This window comes from Alligator sinensis, unplaced genomic scaffold, assembly GCF_000455745.1.
Source record: "Alligator sinensis unplaced genomic scaffold, ASM45574v1 scaffold890_1, whole genome shotgun sequence".
Lineage (NCBI taxonomy): Eukaryota > Metazoa > Chordata > Crocodylia > Alligatoridae > Alligator > Alligator sinensis.
Genome location: NW_005842948.1, coordinates 420,861 through 421,306, shown reverse-complemented (window position 1 = coordinate 421,306; position 446 = coordinate 420,861). Strand labels below are relative to the sequence as shown.

The following is a 446-nucleotide window of genomic DNA, read 5'->3' as shown; positions in this document are numbered from 1 at the left end:
CAGCTCACTTTTTGGAAATTTTTGCACCAAAATATTTCTCCAAATCCACTCTCTCTCTCTCTCCCTGTCTCCAGGTTCTTGTGGTTTCAGCTTGAAATAAATTGGAAGTTAAAGGCCTGATTCTCCTGCCCCTGTATTGTGGTTTACTTGGATCAGAGGTGAGGGCAGAGCCGGCGTGAACTGCTACAGAACAAAAAGGGAAGTATTTCATACCCACTTGGCAGCAACATGAATGACAGTCCAAGGTGCAGAGCAATGGAGAATCAGATCCAAAGTCTCTGTTCCCTCACCTCTTGTGAAAGCACAATATTTACATGTGTGCAGGGGAGGGGGCTGTGGCATTTCTAGTAAGAATAAACTGCTAAACTGTTATAGCTAGCATTTAGTTATGAATATAGTTGTCTGATTTATCCAGATTTAGCATCATACCTAGATGGGTGTGTGAA

At 42.6% G+C, this 446-nt stretch overlaps 1 protein-coding gene across 1 annotated transcript in view; it reads right to left on the bottom strand.

The window, feature by feature from the left end:
• The window catches only part of PLD4 (phospholipase D family member 4), a 19,932-nt gene that overhangs the window by 9,827 nt on the left and 9,659 nt on the right, over window positions 1–446 (bottom strand). The window contains 1 exon segment of the mRNA XM_006036353.3: window positions 430–446. This exon segment is cut by the window's right edge and continues 10 nt beyond it. Within this exon segment, the coding sequence (XP_006036415.1) occupies window positions 430–446 (17 nt within the window).